Source organism: Nymphaea colorata, chromosome 1, assembly GCF_008831285.2.
Source record: "Nymphaea colorata isolate Beijing-Zhang1983 chromosome 1, ASM883128v2, whole genome shotgun sequence".
Lineage (NCBI taxonomy): Eukaryota > Viridiplantae > Streptophyta > Magnoliopsida > Nymphaeales > Nymphaeaceae > Nymphaea > Nymphaea colorata.
Window position 1 is genome coordinate 26,830,178 of NC_045138.2, and position 18,252 is coordinate 26,848,429.

The window sequence follows — 18,252 nt, forward strand, 5'->3', positions numbered from 1 at the left end:
CATACTCAGAAAAAGCATATGCACTAACCTTATTGGCCTTCAACTTTTCATTCGCTTTTTTTATATCAATAGTTTAATTGCATCTTAATATAAACATAGTTTACTCAACAGAGTTTATTGGGACAAAGGGAATGCATGGCCCTATTTAGCAAGAATTGAAGGCTGTAGAGACTTGAGTTCTTCCTCAGGCACATGATCTGCTGATTGCACTTCCTTGAATGAAGATTCAGCACTGCATTCCAAAGGTAACAACTCTATTAGATGATCAAGAGCTTGTTGGAGAAAACTACAGGAAGGAAGCAGCATTGCACTTCTAATTAACTGCCATATGCCCAAAATATCTTTTTACATTAAACCATGATACGTACACTTTCATACAGTCTGTCCTACAAGAAACTTGAAACCTCACGTACAGATAATGTTCTTCTCGTTTACATGGATGTATGAATTATGTATGTCCTCGTTCTTTGAAACTGGTTTTTGATTAGTAACAGCCAAAAATCAGTTAATCAAAGTTCATTTCAATATGATGGCACATTTTATTTATCAAATCCTGGATAAAATGAATGTTGATGAATTTCATTTTGCTTTAAAAACTTTGCAATATATTTCAGCTATTAATTTGGAGCATTTGACCTACTGCATGGGAATAGAATAATTGCCAGCAGAAATAAATTACCTGGATTCATAAGCATCTTTGTAATCATTGATGTCATCCTTGGCATCGAAAAAGAATTGATCGAATGGCTTAATATCTTCATAGTCTTGGTCAGGAGTAGCCTGATAAAAACTCTGTGAATTGAAATCCTTCAAGTCAATTTCGCAAGGTATCATGGATTGTTGAAATGAAGAAGAATTCAGATACTCCTGCGTCATGTGGCCATTACTATTCAATTCTATGACATCACCGTACTCTGTTGCCTGATAGCAGCTCTCTCCAATAAAGGATGTCATCTGCTGCCTCTGATGATGCTCCTTTCTCGCCTGGAAATCTGACTGTTGCTGATAAAATAGGATCTGACACTTAACCAAATTGAGCTCCCTCTGTGTGTACTCTATCTCCCTCTGTAGCCTGACAATGACTCCAAGGCAGCCATATACTGGGTCTCTTTCCCTGGCATTGGCTTGATATATGATAGCCTTCATTGCCTCTGATTTTTGGGATTCATGTAGTCTCTGCAGATGCTTCTGAACATTACTTACCCCAAAGAGACGATGGACGTTCAGGAATTGCTTTAATCGATCTGGTGGAAAATATGGCGCCATTGCACAATCATCATGGCATCTTCTTCTTTGGTATTTGCATGATGCACAAGCTTGACTTGTCCCACCTTTAACTGTCATATTAAACCTGATGTTCAAATGCCAACAAGAGAATAATGACTCAGAAGATTGGAGGAGACAGAAAAATTGAAAAATGAAGAAACTTACATGAGAGAAGAGGTTTGTGGAAGTAAGGCAATCATAAAAGAAGAGAAGATGAAGATGGAGGACAAATTTTTTCATCAGAAGACAGGAATGAAAGTGAGGAAAGAATATGAAGAGAGATAGAGAGAGATGCTAAATTTGGATCATAACCAAATTATTATGTTACTTTTGAATTTAAATGGTTGACGCTTTCTGATGATACGCGTCCAAGATTGGATGCAGAAGAGGAAACGGGCCTCCGATTCAGGAGGAGAAGCCTGCACGAAAGTTTCTAGAGTCAGAGTAACAGATAGAAGATCACAGTGGTGCAAGGATATCAAAGAAAAACTGGTGAAAATATTGAAAATTTGTAAATATTTGCTTGCCATCTTTTGGCATTCATACCCTTCAAGGAGATGTGGAATTACAAAACCCTGTCTGGGAAAGCTTTAGAAGAAAAAATACAATCTAGAAGTTATTGCACTCGATCTCTTACTCAGAAAAATGTAAAGATGAATCAATTATGTAAAAGAATCCCAGAAATCTCGTGCACTTTAATTTTGTTTTGGATTAAGCTGAAAGTCAACTAAGCTTCACTTTTTACTTTTTAGTAAGGATGATCAGTTGGTTCTTGCCACTAGTTAATTAAACAGTGAATCTTTTTCACTTTGTTGGTTGGTAGCTGACATGTGGAGTTTCCATTCCTCAGAGTAGCACCTTGTACTCGTAAAGAGAGAGAGAGAGAGAGAAAAAGAGAGAGGGAGAGAGAACACTTTCATTCAACAATGCCAAATTAGCCATTATGGCTTAATTAATTAATTAAATTCGATGAAGCGACACAAGCATCTGGGGGACAAGAAAGAAAGAAGCGAGTTCATCAAATGGCATATATTTTTCAAACAACATAAACTCTTTCTCATTCTGGTGAACGTATGACTACGATAACCAGCTTAGTGGAAAAGGAAGATGCATTTATCTTGAACCTGCAAATTTCACGATGAATTTGTCCATCACAGTAAGGCAAGAATGGATCATGTGTAAATTCCTTAAAGACAGGTATGAATATAGAAAAAGAAGACTATCTTTTTTTTTAGGAGATAATTAGAAGATAAATCTTTTGTCCCGATTTCCAAAATAGAACTCTCATTTTTTCAAGTTATTAGCTCTGGTGGCAAGTTTTCCGAAAAAACTGAATAGAGATCTGAAATTAATTGACTTCAATTATCATGGAAAACATATACGTGATTTTTTTTTTTTTGTTTATCAGGATGACCATTTATTTATTCACATTTAAAAGTACATAACAAGGCTGAGCTATTTAACCCAATTTGATCGGACTGTGTATCAATGGATCTGGATCGGGTCTAAATCTGATGCAGTTAATAAGGAGAGTTGTTCTCCGATGCAACTGTGCTGGGACATGAGGCTCCCTACCCTTTTACTATGGAAGAATAAAGAAGTCAGGAGAATCTCTATCAGAAACTTGCTATATATCAAAAGATGCACGACCATACAAAGTTTCAGGTTAATTACTCCCATTGTTTAAGGGACCGGAGCAAGGGAAGGCAAGATATTGGAAACGAAATTAAATATATACATAAATCAGGAACTAATCATTCATCGATCCCAACTAACAAAATAAGAATTTGACTCGCTTGTCTTGAAAATCAGGCTGTAGGATGAACAAGATAATTGCCTTAATAAAGATAATTACTTTTTAAACAGATAAATATGAAATAATAATATTTTTTCTCAGTTAATAAATATCTTCTTAACTCAATGTCAACTCATCTCATATCCAAAAACAAATTAGGAAAGAATTACAAACTCTATGAACCTCACTTTAGATAATCAGTGGTGATTTGTCTTATAAAAGGCCATACTGACTACATGGCAGTGGTAATTGCAGCTGAAGTTTCATAGACTTCAACTTCCTTCTGCAAACCAAAGCAAAGTGTATCTCTGAGAGTTGGAGAAGTGCAAGCTTTACCACTGCTAATCAGGGTTCAAAACGAAGTGTTCCTTGGACTTGTTGAAGAAAAAAAAGGGTGCTGTGATATTTAAATTCATTACACGTCTCCTGATAGAAAGAAAACTCTTCAATTGTGCTAACACCTTGAGTTCAAGCTACGTTAAGTATTAAATGAAATGGTGCTCTTAGAAATGCAAATGGGTCGGTCATACATGAGGCAGCTAGATAAAGGTTGGGACAAAATGGAACCAAGACGAAGACGAGCCAAAGATAAGAGGACCATCAGAACTTGGATGCAACCTACCACATCAGGAATCTTCATGTTTCATTTCTGAATGCGATCGATATCGTACTTTGCAGGTGTAGCAGAGTCGAGGAACGACATCAAAGATGTTTTTGTTCATTAATTTGAAGCCCGCGGCCAGGCCACATGACCAAACAACTGTACTGACTTTACTAAGTTGACTAGAGCCTAACTAAAAGATATCTTGGTTCTAACACTGAGGCTCTTCTCTCGAACCTTCGGTGCCCTTAAACCCTTCCTCCCTTCGTCTTAAACCCTGTACCGCGCTCTTCCCATTCCACGGGTTGAGAAGACAGAGAGAGAAAGTATGTATCGGCGTGCTGTTGCTTCCCTCTCGTCGGCTCTCAGGTAAGATGCTGCTCCCTCGATAATCCCATCCGTGTTTTTGTTTCATTTTCTCTATTTGATCGTATTCTGATCGGAGGTTTCTTTCTTTGCTCCATTGTGTAGGCCGCATTGGCGAAAACAGGTACCGATATGATTCATTTTCTCTTTTGGCATCTTGGTTGGAAGTCGTTTCTGCATTTGATTTTTCCTTGCTGCTTTTCTTGTGTTCTTTTTATGTATTCATTTTGTTTTGTTATGTTTGAATTTGAATCAATCTGGAAGGTGGATAGTTCCACTTTATGGAGAAGAAATTATGCCGCAAAGGACATCAGTTATGGCGTTGGAGCGAGGGCAGCAATGCTGCAAGGAGTCCAGGAGGTCGCCGATGTCGTGAGAGTGACAATGGGTCCTAAGGTTTAGTTGTCCTCTCTTGGAGTTTTAGGTGGTGAAAATTTTATGGGCAGTTGTGAATTTGTTGCTTTTGACTCTTTTGAGGTGGATTGTGCTAATATCAGGGCAGGAACGTGATTATTGAGAGGGAAAAGGGCAGCCCGAAGGTGACCAAAGACGGCGTAACGGTTGCAAAGAGCATACAATTCAAGGACAGAGCCAAAAATGTTGGTGCTGATCTTGTTAAGCAGGTTGCAAAAGCTACAAATTCTGCTGCTGGAGATGGTATTCTTCCTTTAGGATACAATTACCTATTTGATTTGGTATTGATTAGAAGTTTCTGTTTCATCTTTGCCAAGAAAACGTTATGGTTATTGCAGACCTGATTTTGATAATATGCTGGAGTCCATTTCGTCACTTCATATATAGAGTTGCTGTTGGGATCGTAAGCACCTAAAATCGGATTAATGGGAGTAATAATTTCTTGTGGTCGTGAAGGTTAATAGGAGCACTTGCGTGATGGACCAGCATTTATCTAGCTTAGGGTTGGGCATGCTAGTGCATAGCTGAGTTTGTAATCCAAGATAATTTTTTTTTTTTTGCATTTACATTTTAGAATTGCCCAATATAAAAAAATTGCCGTGGGTATAGGCTTAGTGCAAAAATTGAAAATTGAGTAACAACTTTTGTTCACTAATCAATAAAGAAAGCATGAATAATTGATATTGACCTAAAAGATCAAACCAAGAAAAAAACTACACATTGAAGTTTTTGAATTTTCTACTATCAAAAGTAAAACAAAATTTACAAACGGTAGAGCAAAAGCATAACCTATACATTGTTTATGAGAATGAGCTAATGGACCTAAGAATTTATTACTCGTTGAGTCATTTCTGATACAACATTCAAATCGAGTCAAAGATAACTCTAATACATACCGAGATGTGAAATGATTTGGATGATCCAGTGGATGCATCCAACAGGATTGCACAGTGAATGTGGAAAGTTGGCGTTGCACATGCACCTATACCAGTGCCTGTTGCATGTGCAACATGGGTGTGTTAAAATCCATGTTATATGTGCCACATCACTTTATTGTGCTAGAAGATAATTGGTTTATGACCTTTTATAGATCATTATTCTTCTTTCCAAGACAATTTTTCTTGAATATTGCTTTAAAATCTCATACATGTTGTCTTCTTTGCAGGCACCACCTGTGCCACCGTCCTTACGCAGGCAATACTGGCTGAGGGAGTCAAGTCAGTGGCAGCTGGCATCAATGTCATGGACCTGCGTCATGGTATTAAGATGGCCGTTGATGCTGTCATTTCCCACCTAAAGAGCAAGGCTCTAATGATTAGTACACCTGAGGAAATCACTCAGGTAAACTTTTTAAGTTTTAACAGAAGAAAAGCTGCTAGTTGTTTTGTAAAATTATAATTTTGTTTATTTCCTGTCAGTATGATGTATGTTAGAAGAACATTTAATTTGTGAAATGTTTCTTCTTCTTTTTTTTTTCTAAATGATATCCATTAAGCAAGCTCATCCAGAAACACTTGAATGATCTTCTTCAAGTGGGCATATGTAGATCAATTAAATTTGTCGGGAAGATATTATCATATTAATGTACTTACCCAGTTAATTATAGTTGACGATGAACTTATATTTTACAGCCCTGACATAGTTACTAATAACATTTTTGGCAATTTCTTGATAAGGTTTTGTCAGTTTTTTGTTTTCAAACTGCAATTTTTTTCTTGGTAAAATTTTGGAACTTCTGCAAAAGATATATGAATTGTAGAAAACTGTGACATAATACTTTAGTGTGATATTTTTCCTACAAGATGGAAAACAAGAAAACCATTCATGCAAGTTGTCCAAAATACAGAAGCATGAAAATGGAAAGCATTCACCTAACATGTATAAAGTATGATTTTATTTTTCAAACTTGCAAAAGCATCATGGTATTGTTGCATTCTAAGTCACACGGGTGCGTCAACTATGGTGGCGCATCCACACTGATGCGGGTGCGGGTGTGGCTCGACATGGCGTCAAATGAGTTTTAGCCATTGGCCGAGTATTCATTGATATATTGATTCAAGGTAACATTAAAAAAAAAGTTTTAAAATATAGATAAATAAAATTACTTATATGATAAATAACATATATACGTATACAATATATATATATATATATATATATATATATATATATATATATATATATATATATATATATATATATAGTTGCATTTACAATCACATCATTGTCCTGATATTCAAAGCTGCTTCAAAATATTAAGTTATTTTTTGTCGGTGGCCGTGCCCTGACTTTACAAGTCTACCTTGATCATAATCATTTCCTGATTCAGATATTTCTGCTTTCATCTTGTTTACCTACATTCAGTCCTGGTTTTTTATGTTGATGATTCATGAAATGATTGGTTGATGATTTTTATTTGTAACCATATATCACATATAATTTTATTTTTTTGTTCTCCTTGCTCTGGTACACATGAAATGATCTGACCAACCCAGAGTCAATTTCTTGGGCCGTGCAAATATGATTCAAAGTTATGACTAATTCATGAACTTGCTGAATGGGGAAAACATGTTTTCCTTCAATTCATTTTTTTATGTTCCATGTTTGACTTCGCCTTCTGCACTTTTGTCATATATCCACAAAGCAGGTGGCAACAATATCAGCAAATGGTGAAAGGGAGATTGGAGAATTGATAGCAAGAGCAATGGAGAAAGTTGGAAAAGCCGGAGTTATCACTGTCTCTGTAAGTCTTAAAGCTCTAGGGATATGTTCATTCTGGGTGTATTCTATGATTGGTGTTTTATGACAGTTCAATCACTTTGCAGGATGGTAATACATTACTTAACGAGTTGGAAGTGGTAGAAGGGATGAAGCTAAGCAGAGGTTATTTATCACCATACTTTGTTAACGATCAGAAGACTCAGAAATGTGTAAGTCTGAACTGGTGCAAGATTATTAATGTCTAATCCCTTTTTCTAATAGACAGGCCTGAACAGAGAGCACGAACAGAGAATATTCATTCAAATTTTAGATCCAGAAACGCTTCTGGGAAACATTAGATGTGCCCCTTGTCATGACAATGCACTGGTTATATGAGGTTTTTCTTTTCTTCTATAGTTGTTTACCTGAAAGAACCACCAATCCATACATGAATTGACTCATGGTGTGACTATTTTCATTTATTTGTTCTCTTTTTTTTTTTTTTTTTTTTTTTTTGCATGCCTGACCAGTTTTGCTTCTTTTGTTTTATCCCTTTTCAGCCAATGTAGCAATTTTGTTTTTTCTTTTTTCCTTTTTTTTGCTATGAATCTAAATCCTATGTGTGTATGTTTTATTGTAGGATGTCATTCACCTTTTTCCTGATCATATGGGTCTAGCTAACACTAACTGTTGTTGCATTCTTGAAATCTAAACAAATTGTTCTATTGAACAGGAACTAGATAATCCCCTCATCCTTATTTATGACAAAAAAATAAAGGACATGGATGTGATGGTGAGGATATTGGAGTTAGCATTGAAGGTAATCTTCGTTTGTGATGCACATGTTTGTGATGCACATGGAAATAACTTAACTATTGGAAATGTGATGTGAAGATCAGCAAATACTTTCTTCTTTGTGCAGAAGCAAAGACCTCTTTTGGTTCTGGCTGAGGAGTTGGAAAGTGATGTCCTAGCTATGCTTGTCCTGAACAAGCATCGTGCTGGTATAAAGGTTATTCATATAGCTCCCTAACCTAATGCTGAAGTGGATGGTACTCGTTTGTACATCTGATTTTTCTATAGTATCCATGTAGTTAACATTCTTTGTTACTGAATGAAGGTTTGTGCAGTTAAATCTCCCGGATTTGGTGATAACAGGAGGGCAAATTTGCAAGATCTGGCCATATTTACTGGTGGAGAGGTGTGTATACGCCTAGGCACAAGACTACTAGTTGATTTACTTTCCAAATTCCTTGAAGCTCGACCTTTTTGCACATGGCTATCAGACTTAATGGCCTTCTGGTTGCAAAACTTAGTTTTTCAGGAGATCTTCTGAAGACTTTTACTTTTTCATTTTCTTCAAGTTCCTTAGCTGAACAATGCTAAGTATGCCTGCATTTTTGGTACAGTGATGTTGAAAATAAATGGTTCAAAGTTCGTTTGATTAATCAGATTTGTCAAGGGCAATTTCTTTCTTTTGTTTGCAGGTTGTTTCTGATGAACTTGGTATGAATCTTGAGAAAGTCCGGGTTGAAATGTTGGGTACTGCTAAAAAGGTCAGTGCTATATTTCTTCAATCAATTATTTTTTTACTAGCATACTGATGTTTATGAATGACAGGTTACCGTCTCTCTAGATGATACCATTATTCTTCATGGTGGTGGTGATAAGAAGTTAATTGAAGAAAGATGTGAGCAGGTGCCTAAATCCAACTGTTCCTTTTTTTTGTTTCTCTAGGTTACTTTCTATACTGAAGGGATTTTATCATTGTAAATCCATTTAATCTTTAATAGCTGAGAACTGCAATGGAGAAAAGTACTGCAGCGTTTGATAAAGAGAAAGCCCAGGAACGACTTTCAAGGCTATCTGGAGGTGTTGCCGTTATTAAGGTTTGCAAGAATCGCTTGTTTCCATTTTTCTCTTTGGTATTGTCATCTATAAAGTGTGTATGAACCACTAGATGAGCAGTTTAGGACATTGTCTTCTTTCTTTATAGGTTGGTGGAGCGAGTGAAGCTGAAGTTGGGGAGAGAAAGGATCGGGTTACAGATGCACTAAATGCTACGAGGGCAGCGGTGGAAGAGGGTATTCTTCCAGGTAGGTTTATCTTCCGATTTCTTCCTTTAAATAGGAGATATCTTTTAATATCCCATTGAGAGATTGTGCCTTCCAGGTGGTGGTGTAGCACTCTTGTATGCTTCAAGGGAGTTGGATAAGCTCCAAACTTCAAATAGTGATCAGTTAGCAGGAGTTGAAATAATAAAAAATGCGCTGAAGGTTCCTAAATTAATACTCTTTGATGCCTTCAGATTAGAGTTTTTTAGGAGTTAGATTGATGTTGGAAGCAATCTCATGCAGATACCTGCCTTCACAATTGCTAAAAATGCTGGTGTTGATGGATCGCTGGTCGTTGGTAAACTGTTGGAACAAGATGACTTAAATATGGGTTACGATGCTGCTAAAGGTATGGTAATTTCAATATCAGTCCTGTTTACCTTTATTGTCTCATTTTTTCACTAGTTTCTAAGGCCACACGGAATATGGTAAGACAGTAAAATTCCACAAGTTAAAGCAGGCAATTCAGTTGTTGTGCTGTTATCCTTGCTTGTCTTGCCATCCTCCAGCGTAGGTTGATGCTGGGTAGCTTGGCATCAGATTTGCAGTTTCTGCCAAATTACGTCGGTGGTTGTGCCTCATAACTGATGAAAAGATGCTGACTTATTTTTTATATTTGTTCTGAACCATTGATTTTGTGAATTAATGATAATGCTAAACACATTTCCAGATCAATATGTTGATATGGTTAAGGCCGGAATTGTTGATCCACTCAAGGTTATCAGAACTGCCTTAGTGGATGCTGCTAGGTACACCTCTATTCTCTTCTTATTGAATCTTAATTTTGTGTCCAAGTTTGCTTAATCACACCGGGCTTATGGCTTTTAATTGCAGTGTTTCTTTGTTGTTGACAACAACCGAGGTAGCTGTTCTGGAACTCCCTGATGCAAAATCCTTCAATCCTCGAGCAGGCATGCCTTCACCAGATGATTATGATCTTTAATGACCTCCACAAATGATATTTTCTACGATGAGAATTTGGATTTGAGCACGAGAGCAGGAATTGGAATTTTTCGGCTTTGATAAGTGTCAACTAATCACCTGGTTTTCCAATGTGAAGCACAGTAACGTGGGTCGTGTGTGTGTTAGATTGGTTGGTGAGAGGAACCGTTGGCTGATCCTTGTTGATGGCTCCCTATGAAATCTCGGGAGAAGTATGGGCAGTGATTGATCCACTGCCCATTTATTACTTGGGCAGAATCCATTTAGGTTCATGTACACTTTTAAACGCTGTAATCGTAATCATTAATGGAGACACCAGCAATTTCATGGTTGCCTTTTAGTTTGATCTAATGAATCTCTGAATTCTTAAACCTATTTCCGATAAGATCCCGTTTTGTCAAAAAATCGGATGTCAGATCAGTTTTATCCCAAAGTGAAAATTCGGTTGCTCTTTCAGCAGAAAAAAGGCCACATTTCTTCTCCGCTTTTACGACCTTTTCGGTTTCAATTGTGAATGAGACGTACTAAGATGGGAACCCACCACCTGGAGCAGGTTAAGAACAAGTGAGCTAGGTTCAAGCCTCGCTCAGCTTTACACTGAGTCGAGCCAAGCTAAAGTTCATAAAGAAATTGAGCTAAAGGAGTCGAGTATTGTTTCATCTCTAAGAGTGTAGGTCTATATGTCACAATCATTCAAGCAGTCATTTCAATAGCTGATAAATGGATTCTAAACTATTTATTTGCCAACAAACATTCAAGCATTTGTTTTAATAGCTCATATATCTACTCTCAAAGACTGGATTTTCAACTTTATAATTGTGAAAAAAGGAGAGAAAAAGTAGGTGCGAGGATGAGAAGCAAATATAAAGAAGGAAATCTCAAAATGAGATTGGTAGTAAAAGAATCATTTGGTCCGAGGAGAATATATTTTTGTACTTGGGTTTCCTCAATCATTTGATCCGTAGAAGGTAACACTTATTTTCAAGCCCTCCTTTCTAATGACCTGTCATATAAGTTTGACTTAAAGCTATTTACATCTTTTTAATCTTAGTTTCCTGACCCTTTAAGTGATTAATTGTGGAGCACTTTCATATACCGAAACTGTAAGAAGGAAGTTATTTTTTTGAATGAAACGTGGGATGTTAGGGATGAATTGAAAAATAGGTAAGAGAAGGTAGCGCAAATGCACTTTTCAATAGTATCAATGCATTTCACTGAGAAGATAGCTGCAAACATGCTTCGGAAACGGGATTGCCAAATCTTCAATTATGCAGAGATGGGTTTTCTTAGTCGTGAGGACATCTATTAGGTGTCTCAGATTAACGTCTTCCTGTTTTGAAGATCACTAAATTAAGATTGAACTCCTCTGTTGCAGCTTTTTGATCAGACCTCTGACAATGAGAACAAAGGTATATGTATTGATGAATTTGAGATCATTAGGTTGCAAACACATTCGGTCTTTTAGCAAACTCTAAAAGTCATTAGTTGTTAATGTGAGAAGAATTCTTCAAAAGGAAAACTTCATGTTAAGTCACAAAATTTTGTGAAGACAACACCCGTGAGGAAGTTTTGGTAGCTGAATGACGATTTGCGATCTCTTCAGCTTGACATCCTTCCCATTCTCTTTCTTACCTTTGAAGCTTGAGTTGCAAAATGAAAAGGCCATTATTCTCGAAGATTGATGATGGAAAAATGTTCAGAACTTTGGGAAAAAATGGTATTTTTGAAGGCAAATTTTGAATATATCAGGTGAAAGACATGAATTTTAGCTTTTAGATTGAAACATTTCGTAGAAGAACCAAAAGAACAACTTAATTTCAGAGAAGGCATCATGTTTCTGAATTTTCATTAACACGACCTGGCGACTTTTGTGCCCTATAAAAGATTCGCCCTCCAAGTGTCTCAAGAGTTCTCCTCTGGTTGTGTCTTTCACCGATCAGGGGGCAACGCGAGCGTGTGAAAAGAGAGAATGGAACCCCAGGTAGGTGGAAGTTCGTTAGGGAGTTGGTCTTCCATCCCAGCAGGCCTTCCAAACCCTAACATCGACAGCACCACTCACCAGTCTCTGGCTTCTCACTTCCACCTCTTGCCCGTACTTCTCTCTCTCTCTCTCTCTCTCTCTCTCTCTCTCTCTCTGTGTGTGTGTGTGTATTGATCTAATGTTTTAGTATTCTGGGGAAGTCCTCCCACGTTGGGTCTTCCTTTTGCTTTATTTGATATCTTGTTTACGGTTTATGATGCATATCCCATGTTTCGGGTTAGTGTTTAAAACATTTTTTCCCTTTTTGTGAATGTATTAAGCTTGTCTGTTGTTTCGATATCTCCTGAGTTGGGTGCTTGTTTGCTTTTGTCTTCCTATTATGGTTTCTTTTCAATGAATTTGGAGAATATGGTCAAGTTGATCTGCTGTTGAAATGAATATGTCTTTGGTTGTGCTTCCTGACTGAGGATTAGTTGTGTTTTTGCTTCCCCTTTTCTTTCTTTTCTTACTTCCTTCCTCCAAGTTTTCATTGTTCATTTGCTTTTAGCTGGTTGAAAGAAAATTTCATGACCGAGAAGCCTCTCACTGACATTCCTAGTGTCGTCAATCGCTCTCAGTTGTTCAAATACGATGCACCATTTCTTATCGATGCTTAGGCTGTCATCATTGTTATTGTTGTCATCATTATGATTCGTTGTTGTTGTTTATATTATTATTGTTGTTGTTGTATTGTTAAACATATCCAACTGTTACCAGTGAATGAGTAATGCTCATGTAGTAATTATGCAAGGTTCATAATCAAATTTCCGGATATTGCTTGAATTAGCTTTGCAACAAGATAAAGAAATATAATGCTGCAACTAGTGCTTGTATTCCTAAAAAATTAGAAATATTTTTTAAATAAATTACAGGAAAATCTTTCTTTCATTTACTTACAACAAAAAAAACATCTATCTTCATGCCCAAGTTCTAAGTTTTGTACTTCGGGTAATTGTGTTTATTGGTGAACCACTAGCAGCCCCTTCACTTGCAAAAGCTTGATGATAGAGTTGGTGTTCTTATCTGGATTTCAACTATGCATGGTCAGAGTGCTTGGGCCTTTGAATTTGTATAGGGGACTATTCTTGTTAAAGATGGAATGCAAGGCCATATTTTAAATTATTGTGTCGCACAAAGTTTTGATGGGTGCATTGACTGCCCCAAGTTTCCTCCTATTGGAACATGTTCATCTGGCCTCAATTCATAGTCTGATTAGAAAAGTAATCATTATTTTTTTCTTTTGATTTAGTCAATGGGATGGAAAATTTTTCATTTTCACCTGATCTTCACCAGTAAGATCAAGGTTCTCCCTACCTGATCCTTAAGAATCGAGATTCATTTACCTCAACAAGATAATTGAGATCCCTCGACTCTGTTCATACTTGTAAAAATTCCTTTTTCTTGTGTACTAGAACCTGCAGATTTTAAGACCTATTCTGACTTTGAGTTGGTTAAATCTCCTATATGTAGTAATGGAATTCTGATTGAGATCTATTTAAGTCCCATTTACCTTGTGCAACACCTGGCTGATAAATCATTGATTACTTTTGTATTTACATTATTTCCTCTTTGTTACAGCTAATTGACAATTTAGCAGAAGCAGTAGAAAATGGAACACGTGACCAACATTCAGACGCGTTGGTTAGTCTTTTTTCTGTGATTTTATTGCTGAATAATTAGCAACTTTGTCTTATGAAAAGTGAAGTTTGGAAAAATGGTATTTGAAAGTGCAAAATCTACAAACTAGAGCAGAATATGGCTACAGTTATCAACATTAGGCTGGGCCCATGAAGTTATAAGTATAGATTTTTCTAACATTAGACAGGGCCTTGCAGTTTTGCCAACAGTAAAATTTCTCAAGAAAATATCCATTTGTGTTTTCACGTGTATTTTTTTGAGCTACTACATGAATATGACAGGACTAATGTGATATTCCGAATGAAAATCTCTGGATGTTTTATTTTATGATACCCGTGATAGAGGTATTTTTTTGAGTTACTACATGAATATCACAGGACTAATGTGATACTCTGAATGAAAATCTCTGCACGTTTTATTTTATGATATCCATGATTTGTATCTTGTACTCCACTATGGTGGTTTCTAGTATGTGTTGTAAGGGGATTTTAACAAAACATAGCCCTTTGTGGTTTCTTGTGGCCTGCTTTTCAACAAAATTGCATGCTTCTCATTTTTTTAATTACATTCTTTCTTCTTGAGGTGCATGAATTATCATAATAATAAATATCAGCTGGAATCTCTCAGATTATGTTACAGTGACAAGCAGTTAAATTTTTCTTAGTTGCATTCAAAAGGTCCAGCATGAGATTTCTGAACGGACTTTTGTATGCTAACTTTTGAAGCATAATTATTTAGTGATGATTCATGACTAACTTTTTGTAGGTTGCTGAATTGACCAGCCATTTTGAGAGGTGTCAACAACTACTGAACTCCATATCAGGAACTATAAGTTCCAAATCTGCAGTAAGCAGAAAATATATTTTGTTGTGTGTCCTCTTTTTCCAGTTATATAAATGGATGCGAACTTATGAGGCTTTGTCAAATTCTAAATTACCCTGTGTTGCCGGCTATTTGGCACCAAACACATAACTGCACCTTTGATCCTGTGTCCACTTGTCACCACCTAACTTACTGTCATATATACTTTGTTCTGTTTGCTGCTAATATTAGACTGTGGAAGGCCAAAAGCGCAAGGTAGATGAATGTCAGCAACTTCTGAATCAACGGAGGTTTGGATATTTATTTTTTCTATACTTAAATGTAAATTTTATGATCGATGGTTAACTGTATTTGATGTTCATTTATGAGTCATGGTTTCAGGGATCTGATCTCGCAGTACAAGAATTGCGTGGAGGACTTGATCAAGTCAGACACTAAAAAGCTGTAGTGCTTTCCTGCCGCTTCTCTTGATGAGTAATACTTTTTTTCCTCCGCTGACGGTCCTTCTGAGGCACAGGCATTGCCTCTTTTTTTTTTTCTCCTGCTTGCACTTTGAGAATTTGTGGCTCTTATTTGGAGATCAGTTGGAATCTAGTCTGGCATAAACTTTTGCTACCATACCTGGTCTCTTTGTTGATCAGGGCCCTATAGGCGTCACCTGAATATTTAAATGAAACCTCTTCCTTTCATCCCCAATCCAGACCTTTCCAGATGTGTTAGGTGCTGGAGTTAGGCCCTACCTGATTTTTAGGTGACCCTGGAACCAAATTATGGATTATGAAATTTTATTTCTTGATTTATTACAGTAAAATTCTTTGGCGGAATGTACAAGTTTGCAGTATCAAGTGTTCATAAACTGCAGTTTTAGGAGCTACTGATAGATGATACGATATTCAGGTAGGATCTCTTTGATGTACCGCTTGGTAAATAGTAAGGTTTAATGAAAAGCATACCTGTCTGAAGAATGCTAGAAACTTTGTTAGGCATTTATTCGTGTATCACTTGTAATTCTTTAGAAATCATAAGTACTTGACATCCGGGATTCTGGTAGTAGTCTAGATACAGTTAACGGTAAATTCTTGAACACCCAATTCTCGGTAACCTTTGTATTGTCTATTTGCAGGAACCACTGCATGTTGATGGAATATGAATCTTTTTGTTTGTACAAGATGTAGTGCTTCCTAATATGTGTCATACTCTTCGCTATTTTTTAAAATCATAGTGCTGTGGTAGTTTACTGTTACAGGGGCGTTAATTTATGGAGGCAAACCATAATGTCCTGCATCTTTTCGCGTCCTATTTTCTCGTGTTCATCCGTGGTGGAAAATGTTCTAAATGTTCGACCTTGTAAAGTTAAAGGCTGAGAGGGCCCTGGGTTCGTGTTGGTTGCTTCCCATTTCTTTCACGGGGTTGTGGGTCTAATAATGTTGGCTACCACCCTACAACGAGGGTATCCAAGCAGTTGCACTTGTTCGTTCTCCTTGTTCAATATATGATCCTTTAGAAAGGATTATGATAGATTATGCTTGTATTTTTTTTTACTGGCAGTCTTTCTTGGCAGTTCTTATATGTTTGCTTCTAACTTTTATGGGGAAAACTTTTTTCGTACCGAACCAGCCCGCCTGGCCACTCCATCCGCCCCTGCCCCCTCTAAAGCTTATCCGCTAGATTTGATTGGCTTTCTTTCACTTTTCCATTATTCTGCATATTGAACCTTGTGAGTACGGTGCTGTATGATTTAATACAAAATTAGTCTCCAATAAAATTACGTAATTTTGATTAGCTGTAATCTATGCTGTCCAAGATTAAGATAACAAAAAGAATGCCTTTGTTTGATGTGACTGAATTAGCAATTATTTATAAGTCCGCAAATCTAGTTGAGCACAGAACCCAAAAAAATATGTTGCAATCGGTAATTGCTTTCAAGTAGTTGATGGTAGACACTCTCGCCGGCCTGGTGTCGTTCAAAAGAGGTTTCGACCGGTTTGGTAGGTTAGGGCGGCGTTCTTTTTCACAAAGCAGAGAATGTACAACCCTATCAAAAGAATTTCTTGGCCTTGCTTGCTTTGCTGAGTGAAAAGTGAATGAATCATGACCACCATAGTGGGATTGGCCCAAGCACATCAGCATCATCACCAATGACATCCGTAGATCATCAAAATTCAGGTGCTAAGTTACGTGAACACTTCATGTTGGTCCTCATATGAGTCATGGCACGCCTACATGGGAACTTTGGTACTGGAATACATTAGGACGTGTTTTGGATCGTGTCTAGAACAGGCCCGATCCCAAACACATTAAATTCTTTTTCTTTTTAACAAAAATGTATTTCTTTTGCAGGATTTTGTATATATATATATGGTATACCCCACTTAAAATGCATTATATATATATAGTTGTATTTGTATCCCTGTGTTCACGTTTTCCAAGTATCTGCTTCATGTATCCATACCCGCACTGGTTTCCATGTAACCTAGTTCAGATGAGTATTTTGTGTACTGTCATGACCCTGTTAATTGAAAAGATGTCTGACGTATGAGGATGTGAACATCCACGTGATTCCTTGCATGCATGCCTTCTCGGAAGGATGGTGTGTGAGTGTGTGAGATTGTGTACGCTTGTCACTTTGCATGACCTCATTCTGTCTGGCCTTATTTGATTTGCATGTGGAATCCACAGTTAAAAGACTTGAAGCTGTGGATGCGGATGCATATGCTTTGTTCTTTTTGCCAGTGACTGAAGGCCCATGTTCTACGGATCTCATCGCAGGGAAAACGTTGCCGTGTGCTTCCTTCACAGTTGGATTTCCTTTTCTTTTTCCCAGTTAGATTTCATATGAATAAGCCGAAATGTAAGGTGCACCTCCAAAGGTCAGGGAAGTTGAACCGAAAGGATTCTGCCAATGTGACCTCCAGGGTTGAGGACCATCTCTTCCTTTCCACTCAATTCTATCCAAATCTGTATGTGAACTCGAGATGCATCCTGATCATATTCTTAGACCATGTTTAATTATCTTGAGGGGGTTGGTTCAATGGTTGGAACAAAGACTGGTCAGTCTCCATTTCGACTCACTAGTGCGTCAATTTCATATGAGAAAAAGGGGGTGTATTGATATATAAATTGAATTTTGCAGGGGCATCATTTTGAATGCAGAATTGGTACCTTGGGAGCCGAGAGGAAGAGTGGGGGTTTCTGCTTTCTTGTTGAATAGGAATGTGAAGTATTACTCATGCTCACCTAACTTATGCCATATTTAACTAGATGTTTAGCTTTCTTCACTTGTTTTCAAAGCTTAAAACTTGTGGCAAAGGCACCTGGTTGGCCCAACAACTAACCAGTAGGTAGTTAGTTGCTGATTCAAATCTTACATATGTTTGTCCTTTGCGCACAAGCCCATGCATGCCAAGACAACCGGGACAGGGGAATGGCTTTGGGGTTTTATGTCTCGGCTTGACTAGGAGTCTCTTGTTGTGGATGGTTTCTTTCCAAGAAAAAGAAAAAGAAAAAAAACTTAAATTTTGTGCTATCAGGCAATAAGTTTTTGGAACTACTCACCACGTCTTTGCTTTCCCTT

General features: G+C 37.2%; 3 protein-coding genes across 11 annotated transcripts; 2 read left to right on the forward strand and 1 right to left on the reverse strand.

The window, feature by feature from the left end:
* Window positions 1-1,548, reverse strand: LOC116246103 (LOB domain-containing protein 7-like). The gene is made up of 3 exons (XM_031617808.1): window positions 1,432-1,548; window positions 680-1,351; window positions 1-232 (listed from the first exon to the last, which is right to left on the reverse strand). The coding sequence occupies exons 1-3, from the start codon at window positions 1,464-1,466 to the stop codon at window positions 142-144; spliced, it is 798 nt and encodes a 265-aa protein (XP_031473668.1). The 5' UTR covers window positions 1,467-1,548; the 3' UTR covers window positions 1-141.
* Window positions 1,549-3,874: 2,326 nt separating this feature from the next.
* LOC116260455 (chaperonin CPN60-like 2, mitochondrial) lies at window positions 3,875-10,538 on the forward strand. The gene is made up of 18 exons (XM_031638812.2): window positions 3,875-4,031; window positions 4,134-4,152; window positions 4,293-4,424; window positions 4,526-4,685; window positions 5,608-5,783; window positions 7,090-7,185; window positions 7,268-7,372; window positions 7,876-7,962; window positions 8,065-8,154; window positions 8,263-8,343; window positions 8,630-8,698; window positions 8,763-8,840; window positions 8,936-9,031; window positions 9,139-9,238; window positions 9,315-9,418; window positions 9,500-9,605; window positions 9,927-10,005; window positions 10,091-10,538. Exons 1-18 carry the CDS (start codon window positions 3,991-3,993, stop codon window positions 10,197-10,199), a joined length of 1,728 nt encoding a protein of 575 aa, XP_031494672.1. The 5' UTR covers window positions 3,875-3,990; the 3' UTR covers window positions 10,200-10,538.
* A 1,555-nt stretch (window positions 10,539-12,093) lies between these two features.
* On the forward strand, window positions 12,094-18,207 carry LOC116260461 (mediator of RNA polymerase II transcription subunit 9-like). 9 transcript variants are annotated; one of them, XR_007573938.1, is made up of 7 exons: window positions 12,094-12,290; window positions 13,797-13,859; window positions 14,622-14,702; window positions 14,910-14,968; window positions 15,060-15,152; window positions 17,358-17,728; window positions 17,812-18,207. XR_007573938.1 is itself a non-coding variant. In XM_050078908.1 (6 exons), the coding sequence occupies exons 1-5, from the start codon at window positions 12,168-12,170 to the stop codon at window positions 15,124-15,126; spliced, it is 393 nt and encodes a 130-aa protein (XP_049934865.1). In that variant the 5' UTR covers window positions 12,094-12,167; the 3' UTR covers window positions 15,127-15,152; window positions 15,925-16,196. The 9 variants fall into 9 exon arrangements, 4 of the variants coding, with proteins under 4 accessions (XP_049934865.1, XP_031494704.1, XP_049934856.1 ...); XR_007573947.1 differs by having other exon boundaries at window positions 17,448-17,728; XR_007573945.1 differs by lacking the exons at window positions 17,358-17,728; window positions 17,812-18,207 and adding exons at window positions 15,485-15,575; window positions 15,912-16,196.
* Window positions 18,208-18,252: the final 45 nt, after the last annotated feature.

Bases quoted from the DNA above. Each gene is read 5' to 3' on its own strand.
- LOC116246103 (XM_031617808.1), bottom strand. From the start codon at position 1,466: ATGATTGCCTTACTTCCACAAACCTCTTCTCTCAT. The intron at 1,352-1,431 runs GTAAGTTTCTTC...TTTGAACATCAG, and splicing joins CCACAAACCTCTTCTCTCAT to GTTTAATATGACAGTTAAAG. The intron at 233-679 runs GTAATTTATTTC...TTTGGAATGCAG, and splicing joins AAAGATGCTTATGAATCCAG to TGCTGAATCTTCATTCAAGG.
- LOC116260461 (XM_050078908.1), top strand. From the start codon at position 12,168: ATGGAACCCCAGGTAGGTGGAAGTTCGTTAGGGAGTTGGTCTTCCATC. The intron at 12,291-13,796 runs GTACTTCTCTCT...TCTTTGTTACAG, and splicing joins CTCACTTCCACCTCTTGCCC to CTAATTGACAATTTAGCAGA. The intron at 14,703-14,909 runs GTAAGCAGAAAA...TGCTAATATTAG, and splicing joins CTATAAGTTCCAAATCTGCA to ACTGTGGAAGGCCAAAAGCG.
- LOC116260455 (XM_031638812.2), top strand. From the start codon at position 3,991: ATGTATCGGCGTGCTGTTGCTTCCCTCTCGTCGGCTCTCAG. The intron at 4,425-4,525 runs GTTTAGTTGTCC...TGCTAATATCAG, and splicing joins GAGTGACAATGGGTCCTAAG to GGCAGGAACGTGATTATTGA. The intron at 10,006-10,090 runs GTACACCTCTAT...TTTTAATTGCAG, and splicing joins GCCTTAGTGGATGCTGCTAG to TGTTTCTTTGTTGTTGACAA.